The sequence below is a fragment of the Mustela nivalis genome, assembly GCF_964662115.1.
Source record: "Mustela nivalis genome assembly, chromosome: 1".
Classification (NCBI taxonomy): Eukaryota; Metazoa; Chordata; class Mammalia; order Carnivora; family Mustelidae; genus Mustela; species Mustela nivalis.
The window spans coordinates 128,779,613-128,800,115 of NC_139020.1; the positions used below are offsets into that span (position 1 = coordinate 128,779,613).

The 20,503-nt window shown below is 40.7% G+C and overlaps 1 protein-coding gene across 9 annotated transcripts in view; it reads right to left on the minus strand.

The window, feature by feature from the left end:
- NEK11 (NIMA related kinase 11) overlaps window positions 1-20,503 on the minus strand; it is a 248,879-nt gene that overhangs the window by 122,682 nt on the left and 105,694 nt on the right. For 6 of the 9 annotated variants that reach the window (XM_082684317.1, XM_082684318.1, XM_082684319.1 and 3 more), the window contains 6 exons: window positions 20,309-20,458; window positions 20,137-20,215; window positions 16,647-16,750; window positions 14,162-14,281; window positions 11,695-11,788; window positions 7,825-7,939 (listed from right to left, as the gene is read on the minus strand). In XM_082684317.1, the coding sequence (XP_082540443.1) occupies window positions 7,825-7,939; window positions 11,695-11,788; window positions 14,162-14,281; window positions 16,647-16,750; window positions 20,137-20,215; window positions 20,309-20,458 (662 nt within the window). The remainder of the gene's footprint in view (window positions 1-7,824; window positions 7,940-11,694; window positions 11,789-14,161; window positions 14,282-16,646; window positions 16,751-20,136; window positions 20,216-20,308; window positions 20,459-20,503) is intronic. The other 3 variants (XM_082684325.1, XM_082684323.1, XM_082684321.1) reach the window with 1 other exon arrangement.

Here is a 20,503-nt window from a genome sequence, read left to right on the forward strand (position 1 = left end):
ACATGTAGCAAATGCATGAAGGAATCTGAGAGGATTACCTTGTGGTGATGTGACCGCTTCTATTAAACAAAATACTGTTCTATGGGTAGCACAGAAGAAACCCTATTTTTGCACAGTGGTGGCTGACATTAGAGCTCCTCTAAGTGGTGGGGTATCTACAAAGGAAGAGGCAACAGCTAGGGGACTCAAAAAGCATGCATGGAGGATTTCCATTTCCATGTCTCTGACACTCTTACTATATTTTTCCTCTTTCCAGAATCCATCTGGTAAAATGAGAGAAATTACCATCTCCCTTTAGAAGAAAGCAAAAATTACAGGGGAACACCAGTGCACACAAATTAGCTTCTCCTGGCAACTTGTTATTCCACTTTTTTCCCAACTGAATCTATCTCTGCAAGAAATATATGCTGCTTATAACAAAAAGCATTAGTGTTCTTATAGAATTTTCCCCTCAGATTTAATCATTTATTCAACAAATATTTACCAAGCACCAACTCAGAGCCAGTCACTGTGTCAGCAGGTAGGAATAAAATGAACCAGACAGACGTGGTCCCCACTTTTGTTGAGCTTAGGGTCCTGCTTGGCCTCTTTGAACTTAAAAGCATATACACATCATTGGGATTTTGCATCTTCTGACCCAGTAAGCCTAGGTTGGGGTCTGAGATTCTACATTTCTAACAAGTTCTCAGGATGCTAGTGATGCAGTCCTCAGACCATGCTTTGAGGAATGAAGGACTGGCCTGTTGGCTCTCAGCTGCTGTGCTGTGTCACGCTTCTGTACTGTGAGTGCTTCTTGGCACTGTCATCAAATTGGAATCAATGAATACTGTCAATATAATAGGAAACATTCATTTTTACCATGATGCCTATTTAGTGGAATTTTAAGTTGTGAGATCAACATTTGTAGGAGTATGACCTACTGACAGTAAAAATTAAGAGGTGAGGTATGGAATGACATCAAGATGGCTCAATGGCCTTCTGGGAATAGGTGAAAATGTGGCCTCAGAACACACTTGCACAATCAGGGCACTGACCTACTCTCATCATCAATGACACAGAGCTAATGGGGCTATAGGAAAAAACTTTTAATTTTCCAAGCCTTGCTTTTTCATAAACAAAAGTCACCTTTTAAAAAATCTTTATTGATTAGAGAGAAAGAGCCTAAGCAGGGGGAATGGTAGGCAGAGGGAGAAGCTGGCTCCCCACTGAGCAAGAAGCCCAATGTGGGACTCGATCCCAGGACCCTGGAGTCACGACCTGAGCCAAAGGCAGATGCTTAACTGACTGAGCCACCCAGGTGTCCCTCTAGTAGTCACTTTCAAGCCCTCTCTAGTGTACCACTAAAATTTCTCATTGCGAACACTACGAACACACAAAGGCTAGTCTTCTTCAAAACATATAATCTCACAAATAAAAGAAGGCCAAAGATATAGCTAGAGACAATATATTCATAAGCGCCCACTAATGCCAACTGTTAAATGATCTCCTAAAATGGGGCTGTGAGGAGATGGAAGGCAGAGGGAAGGAAGGGAGTTCCTTTAGTTCTAAGCTGTGCGAAGCCAGGAAAGCAGACCATGTCGGGTTCAGCTGGGGAGAGAGGTTGGGTTTGTTCACCTTTCCTAGACTCACAAGAGAAAAATGAATCTGAGATATAAAAAGGGTAAAGTCACTTTGTTCTCTCTACAACCCCAAATGCCCAGGTACAAAATGCAGTGGAAGCCTGCAGGCATCTTAAACTTATCTATAAACTTGTACTGAGCTGGCTAATATCTAAGAGTACGAACTCCTATTAATAATTTTAAAAAGCCATGGCCAGGAAAACAAATTGGGACAGGCCAATGGGTAAGCAGGAAATACACAGATAGCTGGGAAGCTAGGTATGTAGAGTTATACTACACATTCCTAAAAAATGTATTCTTACATGGGGATACCAACAGGCAGAATAATGAGTTTATAAAGAACTCTCCCTGCAATCTCAGAGATAAGTCGAACTGGTGAACTACAAATGTTGGCAATGTCACAAACATCACTTTCTGCAGACAGCTGTGGGAAAATGGACTTATTTAGAAGTCAGATTCATTATACTGCTCGCACTATGCAACATGACAGTCACTCCGAACCTTTCTGTAGGCTTCCTATTTTTCTATTTTGAATTTTTTTGAAGCGAGGGAAGAAGAGAAGGCAGTGAAAAATGCTGTTAGTCATGAATGACAGAAGATATTAGGTACTGCTGCCACAGTTCCTTGCCACAAAGGTTTTTTGTTTGTTTGGGAGATGTGCTATTTCACTTCCCAAAACGAAAGACTCGGACAAGGGGACGCAGGAGGTGGCTGATACTGCCGTGGCCCGCACTGGCACAAAACTAGCCCCTTGATGAAGATCAGAGAAGTCACTATTTTAAATTCCTATCACTAATATCTAAATTAAAGCCCGACCTACACAAATACCCCAGGAGAATATTTCAATTCTTTCCAAAAAATTAGTATATGACTCAAAGATGGTGATTTGACTGGAAGCAAATGCTATCCGCTACAGCTCTTTTAGTTTTCTGTGACAGTTTAACTTCCTTCGGGCATCAGAATGATGTTCTCTTGGTAGTGGGTATGGGAGCCCTGAGCACAGCTGTGAAACTTGCAGACATGGAAAAAAATTTCATCAGCCAAAGAAAAACTATCCTATATTATGTCCAAAGTGCTGTCTGAAGCACATAGTACAGGAAGGTTTAGTCTACTATATTTTGTAGTCTATCTGACCTTAAAGCCATGATTGGTGCTTATTTAATTTTCTGCTTAATTGATTCATTCCCAACATGACCCACGACAGGCCCAGCAAGGCCACTGGAGCATGCTCTCTGACCTACCAGCAGCACCTTCAGTGCAATGACTACTGTGTAATTTATACTGGGCTAACGGATGGACCAGGGAATCACATTCAGCTTTTACAAGAGAGAAAAATTAATTTGAGGTGTCCACAGGTGCTGATTTGCTCTATGAGTAACTGATGTTCTTGGGGACTGATTTTCCTCTTATTTCTCTCCTGCCTGTTTAGGACACAATAGTGAAGTGGCCGGCAGGGCAGGTGTTAGTGTGCAATCACTTCAGGTTTTCAAATCGGATACAATCCTTTACATTTCAGTTAGAGGCACCTACCCAGCTTGTCATATGGAAGGAACAGTCTAAATGATTAAATAATGCCTCAGGGTAGAGAATCAGCACATCTTTACTCAATATTAGATTCATTTTAATTATCCTCTAAAGCTGAGGAAATTAAAGAGTGTCTGCAGGAGCCCTTATTCCTGGGTGGAAATACGAGAGTCAGGTGGAAACACTACCATGCAACGCAAATTTAACTCAGTGGAATGTGTGACAAATCTGAAATAGACCACCATCAATTTATATTTGTAAATTAAGTCTTTAAGGCATTTAAAGCTCTAGGAGTGGTGGGACATCTAGGAACATAGAAGTGACTGCCTCCCCGGCCCCCCGCCCCCGCCCAGCACTTGGTCTTTTTTGTGAACTAACAAGCCAGGCAGCTTCTACCAGCTTCTCTGGGCTCAGTTTCAGAGTCTGGGCTGTTACTTTTTTGTTGTAGGATGTTTGGGCTGCTTTCAGAGGACACAAAGTCCTGTGAGACTTGCTGGTATGGGTTCGTGCCACACCAGTGTGACACCTCCAACTACGAGGATTGAAGAGAGGAGATAAGGAATCCCAGCCCCTCATCTTCAAGCCAGTTTTCCTCTGAAGACCCCAAAACTCTGTTAACATTCCTTGCGGAAGGCCTATTGCTCAGTTGACATTAGAGGAAAACTCCATGATCACCATCTGGACGAAGGACTTTGTGTCCCAAGTAATACTAGAGATCTTCCTAGTTGCCTTCTATCTCCTTGACCTCACCAGAGTCTCTCTTGATCATTTATTAGTTAATGCACAGACTGAGGCATTACTCTAAATGCATTTTTTTCCTTTCCTTTTTTTTCTGACTATCTTAGCAATGTTCTTTTTATTTATCAACTTTATTGATATATTGATATATAATTGGTAGGCAATAAAATGCACTCATATAAAGCATAGAGTTCAGTGAGTTTTGATAAATATATTCATCAGGGTAAACCGCCACCACAATCAAGACACTGAATTTTTCCATCACCACAAAAGATTCCCTTGTGCCCTTTGAGTCAATTCCCAGTTCCCAGACAACTACTGGCCTCGTTGCTATCACTACAGATAAGTGCTGCTGGTTCTAGAACTTCACAGAAATGCAATCATTCAATATGAACTCCTTTGTTTGTGGCTTCTCTCATTCAGCACAATATTTTTGATATTCATCCATATAGTTGTATGTATTGATAGTTTGTTTCTTCTCATTGCCAAGAAGTATTACTTTGCATGGATAAACTATTAAGTTTGTTTACCCATTCATCTATTGGTTGACATTATTTCTAATTTTTGGTACTACAAAAAAAACTGCTAAGAACATTTGTGAACAGATCTTCTTGGAGACATGCTTTTATTTCTCTTAGGTAATTATCTAGAGGTAGAATTGCAGAGTCAGTAAGTGTTTTCATTTTTAAAATGAAAACAATAAAAATACATCATTGTCTAACAGTTCAAATACTGTATTTCCACTTAGATATTTAAAGGGAAGAGATGACATCTATAAGTTAGAGAGTAGCCTACTACCGCAAAACGCATGTGGACTTCTTTTTTTTTTTTTTTTTTTTGGCATGTGGACTTCTTATGGGCAAACGAAGGACAACCTCCCCATGCAGGGCAAGGTCAGAGCTTTCTCTGAGCACAGGAAAGGGGTTCAGGACTTGTTCAAGGAGTAGCTGAAAGGGTACTTACGTGACAACTGGTCAGACCATGGGCGGGCAGCCAAGGCCTGCTCCAGTGAAGCCTTAGCATCTGAGCAGATGGGTAGAGAGCCATGTTCTGTCTACACCGTGCTGCTGAGCCTCAAGCTACTCCAGCTTTGCAAGAAACCCTATTCTGCAACTCAACTGGGAGCTGCTGAAAATAAGGCTAAATGCAATGAAATTCCTGGCAGCAATGAATGTGCAAGAAATCATCAGTATTACATGTAAGGGGTTAGGTAGGGATAATTTCTTTAATGTTCCAGTTCTGTTTTCTCATTTGATTATAATGGTTATCCATGACTGGTTAGATTAAATCAGTGATAGTCAACGAAATGCATATCAAATATAAATAACATCTTACTCTGTTTTCTTTCTCTGCAACTAACTCCTCACACCCCAGAGGGAATTTTCCAATTCAACATCAAAGACTGATTAAACATTTGGTGTAAAAGCTTCAAAAAAGAGACTGTGTAATTTTATTTTACATATACATGCTAAATGAAAAGTAAATAAAAACTTCCTCTGGGTGCTGAAAGTTTGGAGTCAAATCCTCTAAAAGGCAAAGAGAATGGGGAAAATAACCACTTCAGAATTCATCAACAAATCAGTCTCAAATCTCAAAATTTCACAATTAAGCTATATGATCATGAATAATCTTGTAGTGGCCTACAATTCCAATCAATAACCAACCCAAAGGTTATGTTTTCATAGTTTTAAATCTCCCTTTTTAATTTAGAAAAATATGAATTTATAGGAAGGAAAAAATAAGGCATTTTACAAGGCATTTGGCCTGACTAAAACTACAATGTATTTTTTGGATCCGACACCTTATTATGGGAGACCTAAATACTGTTTCCTTATAGCAAAATAAGGTAGTCAGAGGAGTAGATCTGACCACTTCCAGTTTGGCTGGTAAATCAATACCTGGTCTACCATATTGAAACCTCCTTGACAAAAGACAAAGGAGGACATCGGCGTGAGCCTCCTGGTAGCTGGTGCAACTTGTGGTCAGGGCTAGCTTAGGAGTAATCTAACTACTACAGTTCACAAAAATTAGTATAAATTCACACAAAGACTGTGCCTTTTAAAGGTCCAACTCATTTGTCTGCCTCTCGAGAATCTATTGCTCCTACCCACCACTTCCAATACATACACTCTGGGGAAAATGGAAAAAGGGTGCTGCTCTAGAAAGCAGACACTTTTGAGTTCTTGAGAAAATTACATAATGTCTTCAGTTTCTCATCTATGAAATGAGGAGTAAGTACGTTTCTTCCTTGAGACCCAGAGGCTGGGCCCAGACTTCTTGATCCTAGACCACCAACACAGTATCCTATTCTGGGCTTCCTCTTTATTACATAGTGATGGCTCTGCCTTACAGCAAAGCACAAGCCATCCATATCAAGAGCTACCCAACAGCAAAACTCTCAGTTTTATATTTTTGGAAAGAAAGGCCCATGTGATATTTTTGTTCTTCCAATTTTACCTTTGGAAATTACCAGTATATTAAAGAAATACCTAAAAAGGTTCTAAGATGCAAATCCATCTGATATACATGTTTGTCAATAACACCTGTTACCAGACGGCTTCTACAACAGGTTGGCAAATGCCAACCTAGAGAGCTTCAGGTGCTAGTTTCCTTACAGGTGAAAGAGGCAGCACAAGTTCTAAAAGCTCTGTCAGGAAGACATCAAATGCAAATTTGGACTGAGATGACCAGTCAAGCCAAATTTCACCACCTTCCCTCTCATTTGGAAAGAGAACTCAACTACTGCGCAGGAGGGTTGTTACACCATTGTGCAAATATGAGGACACACCTCAAACACCTCCCACTACAAGGAGCATAACTGGCCAGTGGCCTCAGGGCTGTCATCTGGAATCCATCCCTGTATTCCCTCAGAGGCTACTACCACTGCCAAAGTACAGCAGGGACACTAAAGCAAGCCCCTGATGGCTGACTTTGTTGATGCCTTGGTTGCCTGTCTGTCTAGCAGACTAGAACACATCCTTTTCATTTGGAACATAACTTGAATCATGGTCTGATGGTTCAGCCTTTTTCAGCTCCCTTCCTAATGCTTTTATGCAGACATTCTCCCTAAAAATATCCTTGAATTTTATTCCCATCTTGACATCTGCTTCTCAGAGGGCCAGACTAACATATCATTTATTCATTCAAGAAATACTTTTTGAGTGACTACACTATTCCTGGCACTTTGTCCTAGACACTGGGGAGGGTGGTACAGGACTGAGATGGCTCCCATGGTCATAAGCCTCCGTCCCAGGGTCATAAACTGTTTCCCTTTCTTTGGCTCTTACTGTGTGTTGGGCACTGAGGCAAGAGCACATCACATGACTACTCTCATTTGCTTTTCACAACAACCCCAAAGGAGGTATTATTCTTGTTTCATGGGTAAGGAAACTGAGATCGATAAAGATGAAGTTGCCAGCAGCTTCCCTGATGGGGGCAGCTTTGGACTCCAAAATTCATGTTTTTAACAATTAAGCTATGTTCTCTCTCTCCCATTTGGGTCAGAGCTCTGAGCACTTTTCTTCTGGCAATGATTGCATACCCACATAGTTGATTTTCCAAAGCCTAACTTCATTTATTCACTTTAAGTTTATGAAGGCAAGGAAAATCACCTCTAGAAGAGGGAAACAGTACTTCAGGGCATTCACAGTCCTATACTATTCCAGAGTCAGTTAATGATGATATTGTTTAACTCATGTAGAAGAGGTTTCTCACATAGTGTGAGTTTCTAACTCATCTTCATCTATTACAAAGAAGATGGAAGAGGACAGACAAATCCCTTGGCTTCTCTCCTTTTTATCCTGGTCCCAGCTCAACTCTGGCAGACTGATGGAAGGTGGTTGCATCCAACCAAGGCTTTTCTCAGAGGCCAGCCAGGCCTGCTAGAGGGTCAGCCATGCTAACCCATGTGCCAGCTCTTCCAAATACTGACACAAACTCGTACCATGATCTCCAAGGTCAGCTATGGTGTCTTCTGTACTTGACTCAAGTGGGCCAAGGTCCACGGAAGGAATGGGCTGAGACTCAGACAGGTTCTCTGAAGTCAGGTCATCAAATTCCTTGGGAAGATAATTAACAGTTTGTGAGAAGCTGATAGAAGGAGACAGCATTACCACAAATGAAACAATATTGTTTAGAAGACTATTTGGAAATAAAAATCTGTCAAATCATCTCCCTTAAACATGATACCACTTTCAAATTTCAGAAAGACAGCTTCGGAGAAGAGAAGCAGCCTCGAACCAACTCAGCAGGTGACCTTAACCTTCCATGGCACCAGTTTCAGGGCCATGACTAACTAGGGTGAGGCAGGAGGTACAATGAAGGAGGTACTCATTTTCCGGCTCATGTAAAAGCAGGAGTGATCAGCTGCTAAGAACAATTATCCCTGCAGTTTGCAGCCAGGGTCTCACCCCCACCTCCCCCTAGTCCAGCCCTGCTCAGGTTCCTCATCTCAGAAGTGGAGCTGTTGGCTTGGATGACTTCCAAGTTTTCATCTAGTTTTGACAGTGCTATGTTTCTGTGAATTCCAGTTTCCTAATGAAAGAGATCTAAGAGGCCACATGAAAGAACTCACACTGCAAAAAAAAGTAAAAGTTAAATTTCTCAAATATATCTGTAGGTATTTCAATAGATCACTTTGCTTTTTCTTCTTCTTCTTTTTTTCTTTTTTTCTGTTGTATATGTGTGTGTTTGCAACCTAGTGCTAATGCCGAACTGACCTATTTTCCTTGATAAGTGGCTTTCATGGAGAACAAGGCCAAGAGTGTCTTCTTATTAAAAACAGAAGGAAAAGCTCAAACTCATCTTAATGAATAAGTGAAACAAAGCCATGCCACTCTGTGGCACAGCATTTGTGAAAATACATTCATCAAATATTTTTAGGACATCCAGTTTTTGTACTGTATAATTGCTGTAGGAGGTGAAATTAATTTCAAATTTCAAAGGATCACCGATGGCACACAGGCAACTTTAAGAACAAAGAAGAGAGATTGCATGAAGTGTGTTTTCACTTCTACTTCAGAAATGACTAGGAAATAAGAATTTAGACCGTCAATTGACTTTGATTTGTTGAGGTTCTCTTTGAAGAGAACAGCTAGAATTGTTATAATTGCTTCTCTTAGAAAGGATTTGCTCTGATCTTTGATCCTCTTTACTATTTTGTATATGGAGACCTGATAAGTTATACACTTCTCACAGAAACCTAGTTTTGGCATCATCACAACTTAAGTGCCACAGGATAAAAGAAAGACCAGGCTTATTGAGTGTATTATGGAATTCAGTTGTTTTTAAGCTATCATCCTTTAAAGAAATGATGCCTAACATGATTCCACCTTCAATTATGCATCCAGATTCAAAGCCCAAATTCAGCCAAGCAGAAAATGCCTGCCAAAATAAAAGGCCCTGTTAGGGTCTGGGAAAGAAAACAAGTCATTCTCCTAAATGCCTCAAATAATTTTTATAACATGTTTAAGAAATGACAGCGCCAGCCCATTTTCTCCCCTAAGTCTGATTTTATCTCATATGACTGCTTCTGAAATATAAAGCACTTTTGCAACAGCTGGCAGGAGAGAAGGAAGAAAGAACAGAGAACAGAGTCCCAGTGAAATCGGAAAGAAATGAAATCATAAATTCATATACAAGCAGAGACAGGAGCCTTATCCTCTTTCTTCCTTTTCTCCTCTTCACGTTTTTCTTTAGTTTCTTGCATCTGATTAATCCTATTTCTTTCTTACATTTTATTTCCTCTTTACCAACTCACTGATGCCTTAAGATGTTTAAAACCCTTCTGTCCCTCTGCAAAGTGTTCAGCTTCCCACTTTCTCTCTCTCCTTTGTTCTTTGAATATCATTAAACCTGCCCCACTCTGTGCCTGTGAATATGATTAACTGTCTTTCTTCCCTGCCTAGCCTCTCTTTTCATTCTCCTCCTGGGGCGAACAAGAAAGCCCCAGGTCACTTTTCCTTTACTTCCGTTCCCATGAAAAGCTTTTTTCCTAAAGATTCTGTAAGAAAGTCTGTTAATCGGTGGCTTTTCCCGATCTTCCTTCTTCTCAAGGTGAATGGCTTTCAAGAGCCTCAATTTCTGTCCATTATTAATCAGAGCATGGTCCTGGATGAGCAGGCTCAGAATCACCAGGGAGCTTGTTTAAAAATTCAGCATCCCAAGCCCCACCCCAGACCAACCAAATCAGAATCTGCCTTTTAACAAAACCAATAGGTGATCTGGGTGAATTTTGAAGTTTGAGAAGCATTGCTGTAAGCCATAAGAATTCAGAGAACAGCCAGTCGATTGTGGACCCGTGAGGTCAAAAAGGATTTTCCTAAAGAGAAAATGACATCTGAAAGTGAGAAGGTGGGATGCTAACGAGGGGCCAGAGGGAAGTGGCTGATATAATTGCATAAAATAGGGCAAGATACCTGGGAGGCTGCGGGGGGGGGGGGGGGGGACATTGTGGAGCAACCCTGTCTGCAATACTGAACCAGCGAGAAGGTACCATCTCCAAGAGCAAAGCATCTCCCTTCACCAGGTTCTATGAGTGGGAATGATCTCATCTTCCATGTCTCTGGGACCCACAACAGATCCCACAGCTGGCTTTACTTAATGGCTTACTTACTTTACTTACTTACTTTACTTAATGGCTTTACTTTTCTCTTAAGCAGAGAGGGGGGCAAGTGGGACTGAGTGTCTTCACATTATCTGCTAAAGGGTCCAAGAAAGAGATACTCCTAAGGTCAGAGAAGGTGGAACCCCTGCATCTGGTCCAACTTTGGGTTTTCAAAAATTGACAACACTCAACCACTAAATAACTGAGAAATGTGGATTACCTCTCAGATGGGGCCAGAGAACAAGTGGCCCTAAGCTCTGCCTGGCTGACAAAGAGCTTTGCTGGGGCCCCTGAAATGCCCCAGTGTTTGAGCCTCTCTGATCACTGAGCCACAGCAGAATGAGTGTCCCCAGACTGCAGAGATCAGCCCCACAGCCTTAGGGGGTTTGGTTCTTCCCACCAAAGAAAAAGAATCTCCCTCAGATGCAGAGCTCTCCAGTGAATGAACAACCAGAATTAGAGACAATGTTCTCCATAAAAACGACTCCTTCCCATGTTGCTTTTACCAGAAGAGCTAGGAAGTTGGGGTTGATATCTATTGTCCAGATACGATCCTGAAGAAATACTTTCTTAAGTATCAGAGCCTACACGAAGGCCATAAGATGTCTTTAACCATTAGAGAAAATGGTATTTGCTATTCAGGGGCTTGTGATACTGAGGATATGATTCAGGGTCCATTTCATGTGACTCTGCAACCCTACTTATTATTGAACATCTAAAGTAATTATTCAGAGTTTAAAAGGGGTTATTAAACACAATGCATAATGATATAGATGGGAGACAGAAATAAAAGGGAAAGAATAAAAAATAAGATGGAAAGAGAACAAGGGATTAAGAGGTGATGCAAAAATATCATGGCTGAAATTCAAAATTAGATATACACACATTTGCTCTGCAAAGTCACAATTTTACTCATCAATTGTTCATTCCATGCTGATTGAGTTTTCTTGTACACAGTAGGCACTTGATGTTTTGGATGAATCTATTGATCCATCTCTAAGTACAGCTGCTCTAAATTAGTGTCATCACTCACCCTTGGCCTATATGCTAAAATGAACCCCAGTACCTCTACCAGGAATTGGGCAAAGTTGATCTGGTTGCTCTTTTTCCCTGCTCTGTCCCTTCTCCTACCTGACTGGCCACATGAATGTGATGAATTTGAAGCAATTAAAGGTTTGATGTAACATTTAAAACATGAGAGCCACTTACATGGAGTACACCAACAGTTAGCCGCTCCGAGTTCCGAGATCTCAACTCCTTCATTCGTTTGTTATTTTCTTCATATTTTTCTTCTGCAAATTTTCTGCAAATTTAGAGTGAGTGTAGAAAAACAGCTGCATTTGCTAAAGCCACAACTATATTATGCAGGTAAGTGTGATTCCCTGCCTCAACAGGCAAACTGGGCTGTTGAGAAGCCATTTACCCCTCATCAGGGTAAATGCAGCATAGCACCCACTGGATTCTCTTTTAAAGCACACACAATGATGCTCTGGCTCCTTCTCCATCCTTAGAATCCCTAAAATGTACCGCTGAAATTAAAAATTAGATATATATACACATTTGTCATATGGCAGCTTCAAGAATAAAGTTATTTAGGTTTTATAAAACAAAATATTAGCTTGTCTGTACTTCTCAGTTTCTAATTTCTGGGGATAACATTTCTTTGGGGCAGGGGTCCCTGAACATTCCAGAAAAAAAGTCCCAGTTTCAATCAGGTGATTAAACTAGGGATTCACACATATTAAAAACACAGAATTCTTATCATGTCAGATTCCTCATGAGGATCTGTGGGACTCCGCGGCAAAAGAAGACAGTCTGGACCCCTGTGCTTTCTCTGTGATGGCAGGGCTGTTTGTTCCCAACACCCAGACTGTGCCCCACATGTATTAATAACTCAATCACTGCTCTCAGGATGAATAAGCCCGCAAACAAGGAGAAGAAAGTTAGATTTCCTAGAATTTATGCAAGGAACTTGAGAACCACTGTGAAGGGGAATTTTTCTCCAGCTCATTTTGTCTCATCTAGTATAGAAGTGGTAAATGTTATAGACCTGTTACTAAACTGGAAGAAAGATTTCAGTTCTTGTGATTACTGGTGTGCTAATTTAAATTTAGTTTGAAAAGTCACTGAAGAGCCCTGTAAGTCAAATTTTGTTTATAAAGTAGGTACATTACATCCCTTCTAACAATAGAGTCATTTTCTAGCTAAAACACATGACTGTGCTCAAATTTTAGAAAAAAATGATTTAAAACAATCCCATGCAACTCATTCATAAAATTAAGACCAAACTTTATTTATAACTATTGACTTTAAATAAGAAACATACTGAATGTCATGCGGAAGATCTATGACTGTGTATAAAAAAGTTTTAATATGAAATATAATTTGTAATGTGCATGTACATTATTAAATTGCCTTTTTGATCTGTTCCTATCAGAGATTTAATTTTCCTTTTAGCCTCAAACAATGACAAGAGACATGGTACCCTAGAAATACTGCCATCCCCAAAGCCTTAGAAATAGATCCAGGACTGTTAATTGATACAATGACTCAAGCAATTTATGTAAATATATTTTCTCAGTCAAACCCACACTCAGTGGTGCAGTGGTTTGCAGAAACCAACTTGTACTGGTTCCTAAGAGCAGACTGTGTATGTATCTTCCAACTGAACATTTGATGATGCCACACTGGTAGCTTGAAATTGGCCATTGCAGGAATATTTACACCTCCCAGCCCCACACTCCCAGAGGTGGTGGTTGTTAAACATTTACCAACACACGACCGCCCATGGTGCACTTCGACAGAAATCTTTTTCCACACTGATTAAAGAAAGCATGTGTTCAGGGGAAAGAAGTAGTCTCACAGATTCTCACTTGGTTCTAAATGATATGCACTGTAAGTGCAAGAATACCTCCAAAGCCTTTTTCGGATATGTTACCAAGGTCACAAAATGAACAGATTTGAGTTTCAGGTCTTTTCTGTCTCCTTACTTCTTAGCTGGGGCTTCTAAGCTACCAAACAGCTGACAGAGAAAGGAGAAAAATTAGGATATCCTACCAATGGAAAAATCTTTGAGAAACTGGGAGTCTAGGGTTCTTTGGAATCTCCCTCTTTTCCTGTAAATACTTGAATTAGCAGTGATATCGTCCACCAGCAGAGTTGCCCAGAGCATAGGTTTTCAAATGGCTTCACTTGACGGAGCAGAGCTGTGTCAGGACTGCTTTCTAAAGCCAACAATTGCCTGCAGTACATTCTTCTCCCCAAACACCCGCTAGGTCTCCTGGCAGAGGGGGTACAGCAAACATCTGGGGAGCGAGGACACAGAGTGAAGCCACTCTTCTCACCCTCTCACCGGGGTATATTTAGGACGTATCAGCAGCAACAAGGCTTCATTTGGTGGCTGACTCTATATTTTCATCATTAATAACCTCCCTGACATTTAGTCATTCTTTGCACAGAAGACCGAAAGCCTGACAATAATAATGGCTGACAACCGATAACTATCTATGGCTGAAGAACCATCTTTTGAGGGGACAAGTAAGTGAAGAAACAAAGAAATATATAATGCCTATGTGCATTTTGCTTTCCTGTTTTGGCTGTGGCTTTTCTTCAGTCAATTCCTTTGGAGCCCTGGGAAGTGGCCAGAGCACGGGTACCCCAGGGAAGGGCAGCTTACTTCAGCTTCCGGGCCTTCTCATCAGCTGCCTGGAGCTTCCTCAGCCGCATCCTTTCTCTTGGTGTCATTTTCTGCACTTCAGACAGCGCCTGCAGAGTCTGCAGGTGGATCTTTTTTTGCCTATAAATAATAAAGATCCCCCACATGCAACTCATCCCAAACACGCTCAGAAAAATTAAACAAATATTTTACAGAAGTATCATTACACTACTGATGGGGAAAGCATCTCGAGACAGGCCAGGCAAAAACTAATAAACTCAGGGTGGGTAATGAGCCAACCAGGACTATGGTTAATTAGTAATATTTTTCAAATTAGACTTTTGTTTAAAAACAAATTATGTACTTTCTAAATTTCTGCTATTTCATGGCCTATGACTAGTTTTCATAATGTAAGACAAATTAGAATCTTAGCCATCAAAGAGTAAATGTACTGGTGCTAATTCAACCCTGTAGATAGGATTTAATCTTTGGAATCAGGCAGGGTTTGAACCCCATCTCTACCCCCTCATTAGCTCTGTAGCCTTGGGCAAGTTACTGAACCTCTCTGAAGCTCCATTTTCTCATCTGTAAAGAATAGGATTTAGTATTATATGAAACGATGTGTGTACAGTGTCTGATACATCAAAGTAGCCCAAATGGTAGTATTGTAATAGTTAAATTTTGTTGAATATGTTGTATATTCTATGCTTCCTACAGCAGGTAAGCATGGCACAGAGGTTATCACACAGGTTAATAACATTCTCTGGGTTTGAATCCTAGCTCCCATGTTACATGTATATGCCCTTGTGCAAGTTATTTAACCTCCCTATGATTATTAAAATAATAATAATAATAATAATAGTAGATAATAACAGTACCTAATTCATAGGGTTTTTGTGAATTTAAATGAGTTATTTCATGTAAAATGCTTATACCACAGCCAAGCACCCCACAAAATGTTAGTTAAAATTGTTATTTAGGAGCTTCTTTCTCCAGTTAAAGAAACGTGCTTACATTACTCGTGTGTTGAAACGTCTGCAACCATATTCTCAAGGACATTCGTTTCTGTGCCTGACTCTGTTAGGGCCCAATACTGTGGAATGTCTTTTGCACTCAGCTCCCTCATTACAGAATCCTAGGAGAGGTCTCCATTTCATTTCATTCCCACTCTAATCTTTTTAATTTTGTATTAATTGTGTAACAGTAATGACCATTTGTAGGCAGCTCTCATCCCTCTGGAAAACCATCCACAGACTCCAGGGGAGATACGATTTTCTGGAATATACATCCCTTATTTTGTAAAAGCAAACAAAGCTCCTTGAAACACAGTCATAGATTGAGAAAAAAAGTGACAATTTGAAATCAATATTTCATAATGTGGAAGACCATACAAAGGATCAGCCTGTGGCACACTTTAATTGTAAGCACTGTCAGGTAAACAGTGTCACATCTGCAGTACAAAACGGTAGTTAAAATTAGCATAGTATTTTCCTACTTTCACACCTCAGTTTAAAATAAAACAAAATCAGAATTCCAGGCATTCTTGAAAGAATAATTAGCAACCTAAGAAAATTAGGTGATAGGAGCATACCTCAAACATTAGGCCCTGACGTGCAAGGTATTTTAAATGGAGAGCATGCATTAAATGAAAACTATCTTTGATGAACGAGTTTTTTCTGTTTGAATGTGAAATTGGAAAACACAGTGCACCTGAGAGAACGCTGGACTGAGTGTCAGAGAAGCACATTTAGGTTATTTGGTCTTGATTAGGCTAAAGAGGGCTATTGTTCTCACCTACTGCCTTCCACAGCTCTGGGGAGGGGCTGCCATTCTCATGGGGTCTTTATAAAATGACATAGAGTTCCTCAGCAAATTATAGATTTGGTCTTTATATAACCCCTTGAGTTGTGCAGTCCACAACTGCACAGCTATACATGGCTGTTCTGAAGTCACTAAGTATTCTTGAATGGTATAGCACAGAAATTTTGATTAAGGTAGGAGAGAGACGTTACGTCAAGAAATAATTATGTTTATGAAAAAGACATTTTCTAGTTCATATGTATATCTCAGGGAAGTAAATTTTGGCTTATTTCTTATTGTCCTAAGGACTTCACAGTGTTGTCTTCTCAATAGATACTCTGCCAGTTCCTGTTAAACAAACAACATGTGAAAACCATTTATGCTTAATAAGGAAGGCTCACTAACATAACTATCACTAAATGTTTGAGATATTAATTTCTCTGCATACTTACAAGGCAACTGCAGAGCTACCCTGCAGATCTGTAAGCTGTGCAGTTGTTTAAAACTTTTATAATCTCAATTTGCTACCACCTGGGGCAAAGGGGCTTTGGAATGCCAAGTTACTGAAGCTCCTTAATTTCTTGGCAAGACTTCAGTGAATTCTAGGATACTCTGTGCAGTCAGCTTAGCACTAATAGATTTTTAAAGACAAATGCATTTAACATTATGCTCAATGGGCTTTTTAAAAACAAAGCAATTTACTTACATGGCATTAATTATCTGAGCAGCCTCCTTCTGACAATTCAAATTCTTGTCTTCCAGAGTCATTTCTGAGTATCTACACATCAGGTGCTGGAAAAAAGAACAACCCTGACACATTTTATATACTCCAATTCAGAAATGAAAGGGCAGCGAACTACCAGGGGCCTTTTCTGATGTGCAGTGTTATTGACCATACCTGAAAGTTTGAAAACAAAACCCACTGGTAACTACTTTTCTTTGATAAATAAGATACCAAACGTTGCAGGGTAGCTTATGCTGCAAAGTCTTGGGTGGGGGTGTTGGTTGCAGGCTCCAGCTTCATCTGGCACTCACTACCTATTCTCTCACTCCCTGCTACCCACCACAGGCAGGCCTCTCCTCAGCTCCAAGAACAAACAAGACCTCCTCAATTTGCTTCTTTGGGCAATGGACAGTGTTCCCACTCCCAAGGCCAGGACTAGGCTGAGACAAGCGAGACACTCGCCTCAGGTGCAAAACTGAAAGGGCACCAAAAGACTCAGTAACCAAGGGAGGTCATTTTTAATGCAATATTATAAAAAATCAAAATGAATACCAAAAAGCCATGGAGAATACAACATGAAACATTTAAATCTTGCCACTTGCAATAACATGGATGACTCTAGAGGGTATAATGCTAGGTGAAAAAAGTCAGAGGAAGACAAATACCATGCAATCTCACTCATATGTGGAACTTAAAAAACAAAACAAATGGACAAATGAAAAAAGAGACAGAAAAACAACAAATAAAAAACAAAAACAAAAACAGACTCAAATACAGAGAACGAACTGAAGATTGCCAGGCAGGTGAGGGGATGGGTGAAATAGGGGGAGGGAATTAAGACTGCACTTAAGGAGCACTTGTCAAGCATACTGTAAGGACCTATTTAGCCAGAGGCTTCCATCAAGGTTAAAACAATAACATTGTTTAACCCTTAAACTATCCCTGTTCCCCTTCCCCCAGGGCACTTACTTAAAAACAAGTCCCAGAAACCAGCCCCAGGTAACCAAGCTCAAATACAAGGGTGGGTCAGGCCAGGTGGAGACATCTGATCAGTGGGGGGCACATACTGTCTCCCTAGTTACCAAGGAGTATGGGCCCTACCCTTTGGGCACCTTTTGGGCGCCAGTTCTGACCAAGGTGATAGGCTGGTTCAAATGTCTACTAGGGTAAATTGTAATTCAATTGGTCACCTAGCTTGACTGTGCAGCTTTCTCCGTGTGTTACAGTTTCATTGGTCAGCTGTGCGTGGCCAGGCCCAACCGCATGGCCTTTGCCCTAAAAAGCTAGTCTGTGAAACAGAGAAGGGTTGCCCTCTCTGTAAGAGGGGAGGCCCTGGCCGGTCGGTTTGGTTCTTGATGCTTGGCGGGAAATAAAGCTTTGCTTGACCTTCGCTTTATATCAGTCTCGCTCCTTTAATCACTGACCCATTTTGTGGGGGGGCATAACACATACAATTGGTGAATTGCCTTAATGTACACCTGAAACTAACATAACTGCTAACTGATTACAAAAAAAAATAAAAGTTTAAATAAAGACATAAAACAAAGATAAAGACAGGATCCAACCCTGAACCTGTACCATTCTACTACCTCACTTCCATCACCCTAATCCTAGCCTTGTTGGATGCTGCCTGTGAACCTTTGATATTTTGTTACCAGGGATTTTTAGCATTAATTTGGATGCTAAAAATGTTTAATTTTTTAAACACTGCACTAAAATGATATTTATCCTGATTACTGAGTTTTTGGTGTCCACTCTAATTGTGCCCCAGGGCAAATGCCTCACTTGCGTCATCCCAACAGTTAGCACCTAGGTGTCTTTTCAAAGGCCTGCCCTTGAGCTAGTGGAGCTGGTTTTGCATAGTGAAAGTTACACACCAAGAGAACTCAGTACCAAGGGACTTTTGGCACTTTCCTTCCTGTCCTGCTTATTACCCCACTTCCTCAGGGGCTTCTCCAGAGGGCACATTGTTGCCTAAGACCCCTCCCCTCTTTGTCTCCATCTAGAAACATAACCTGATTCAGGCCTTTGTCCCAGCTAATTCTCTGTGGTTCCAACCCTCTTGCAGACTCCTTACATGTCTCGCTGCTTCCCACTATCTCACTGGTAGAGAACCCTTACCTACTCTTTCTTTGACCACCAAAGACATTATTCCCTTCCCTTATTTTATAGCGTCCTGCCTAGTGCTCCTGATCATGTGTAATTAGTCTTTCTTGGGTACTGAGACTTCTTACTAGCAGCCAAGCTGCAAAAGGACAGGAGCCATAGCTGTTCCTTTCCTTTCAGCACCTCCAGCATCAGCACTGTGCTCAGCACTCCACTGATGAAGACACACCAAGTCAGCATCCTTGTTTCCTGCCAACTTTGAACTGGATGCAGAGAAAATGTGTGACCATCTTTGAAGGTGAATGACTGCTTTATGGGTCTACTTAAAACTGTCATAAAATTCAAGGAAATTTGCCTGAGGTAATTGTAAAAGCCTAAAAACAAACAAACAAACCCTCCAAGAAGCACCCTTTGCTTTTTTTCTTACCACGAGAGGTAGATTCTTCGCAACAAAATTTCTAATCTACAGGAAAACAAACTTACCTAATCAATGAAAGTATGATTAAGATATATAAGAAAGGAGGGTGTTGGGTCGGCGGTTCCGGGAATGCAAGAGGAACAACAGAAATGACCACCGGGGCCGCCATCTTCCAGTCTCCTCCCCATCCCCTTCCTTAACCCTAGACTCTCCCACCAAAAGGGTGTACGCCCAGGTCACATCTCCATAGGTAACCCGATACCTATGCAGGAAACAGGAGTTATCAGGAGCCCTCACCCATACCTTCTGATCACCAAATATGGATGTGAGCCCATGCTCTGCCTTGGCCCTATAAAAGACACCCCCCCAACTCCCTCCCAGTGTGACTTCCCCCACTCCACTTTCCGGAGTTGAGGAACCTCGCCCGAGGGTGCCCACCTTCTCCTGGCTCGACTTTCCTGGCTCCCCTTCTCGTGGGCCCTGAAACTTCACCGGAGAGTGTCTTTAATAAATCTTGCCTTGTGCCCACCTTGCCTGGTGTTATGTTTACTCACCTGCCAAACTTTACAGAGAGGAATAGTAAAGACTCAGTGAAAACCCCAGATTTTACCTTATTAGTGATACATTCTTGTCCTAGCAGGGATACATTTACAAAGTATTGAGGTAAGATTTGTAAACCAAAAAGCTCTAAGGGCAGATGTTGAGTTTAGGCAGAAAATTACAACCCTAACTTCTCATATCTGGGGCTTTGGGGAATGGGAGTTCACATACCAGCTTTTGCAAAGAGATTGTCTGACTAATAATTTCCTTCAGCTTTAAAAAAAAAATCTTTTTTCTCTCCTTTCTGACTGATTCTTAATGCATCTTATTCCCTCAGCCTATCTTCAAGTTCTCCAATGTATATAAATGCTAATACATGTTTCCCAGTATGCCTTTCATTTTAAATACCTGTAGTTGTTCATCAATGTAAGGGATTTTTAAAATTTCCATTGCAGATGGTCTCAGTGAAGGACTCTTGTTCAACATGCTGTAATGTTTAAGAAGAAAATTATTTTTCAAATGAACTAAGATATAAGTACAATTTAAAATTGCTTCTGTGACAATATATTTATTTCCATACCGTTCCATGATGGCATTCAGTTCTCTTGGATATCTCTTGGGAAGAGAAGGCGTGTCACCTTCAACGATTTTTAAAACAATGGACAAGAAATTGGAGCCAGTGAATGCATGATTCATGCAGCACATCTCATATAAAATGCATGCCAGAGACCTAAAGACAAAGTCAAAGAATTTAAATAAGGAACAAATGTCCTAT